The following is a 683-nucleotide window of genomic DNA, read 5'->3' as shown; positions in this document are numbered from 1 at the left end:
CTAGGGATGCTGGTCCCCATCCTCAGCGCTGCGGCGGCCGAAGTCCATCCACCCATACTCTTCTTCTTCTTCCGCCAGCCACGGCCCCTGCTTCTTGGACATGTCTGAGGATCAGCAGGGGGACAGGAGGTGAGGATGGGGCCGGACACTTAGCCTCTGGGACTGAGGCCAGGGCCAAAACTGGCGGGGCGAGGCAAGCAGGGACGGCTGTCAGCAGCTCCTACCTGCCACCAGGTCTGGGGGGCCCTGGAACCTCAGCTGCCTTTGGTGGTGAGCGGCTGGGCCCCGCTGGTCCAGCGAATGTGGATCCAGGCCCCGATGGACCCCTGGACCGGACCGTACGTCCTGCAGCCGGGAGCCAGGCTTCCAAGAAGCCTCGGAGAAGGTGGCCAGAGCCAGGGCCAGGAGGAGCATGCACACACACAGTCTCTGCATCTTGTCTGCCAAGGAGAGCAGGCCCGGCTTGGAGACGGGGCAGGCCCGGCACCCGGAGGGCAGGTCTGCGGCTCCGCAAGGGCTTGTGCACTGTTCCTGCCAGCTCCCCCTGCCCCCAGGCCTTGCCCCTCTCCGCCTTACCTACCCCAGTTCCCGCGAATGCTTTCCTCAGAGGAAACGCAAACCTGGAGAAATGGTTTCTAAACCGTTAGGCACAGTCTGAGGCCATGGGAGCAGCTCTGTGGATG

The 683-nt window shown here is 64.6% G+C and overlaps 1 protein-coding gene across 1 annotated transcript; it reads right to left on the bottom strand.

The window, feature by feature from the left end:
* Positions 1 to 435, bottom strand: GAST (gastrin). The gene is made up of 2 exons (XM_045837621.1): positions 225 to 435; positions 1 to 104 (listed from the first exon to the last, which is right to left on the bottom strand). Exons 1-2 carry the CDS (start codon positions 433 to 435, stop codon positions 1 to 3), a joined length of 315 nt encoding a protein of 104 aa, XP_045693577.1.
* Positions 436 to 683: the final 248 nt, after the last annotated feature.

Source organism: Phyllostomus hastatus, unplaced genomic scaffold, assembly GCF_019186645.2.
Source record: "Phyllostomus hastatus isolate PE091 unplaced genomic scaffold, TTU_PhHast_1.1 phas_contig_210, whole genome shotgun sequence".
Classification (NCBI taxonomy): Eukaryota; Metazoa; Chordata; class Mammalia; order Chiroptera; family Phyllostomidae; genus Phyllostomus; species Phyllostomus hastatus.
Note: the sequence above shows the minus strand (reverse complement) of the source record. Positions and strands in the feature narration are given on the sequence as shown.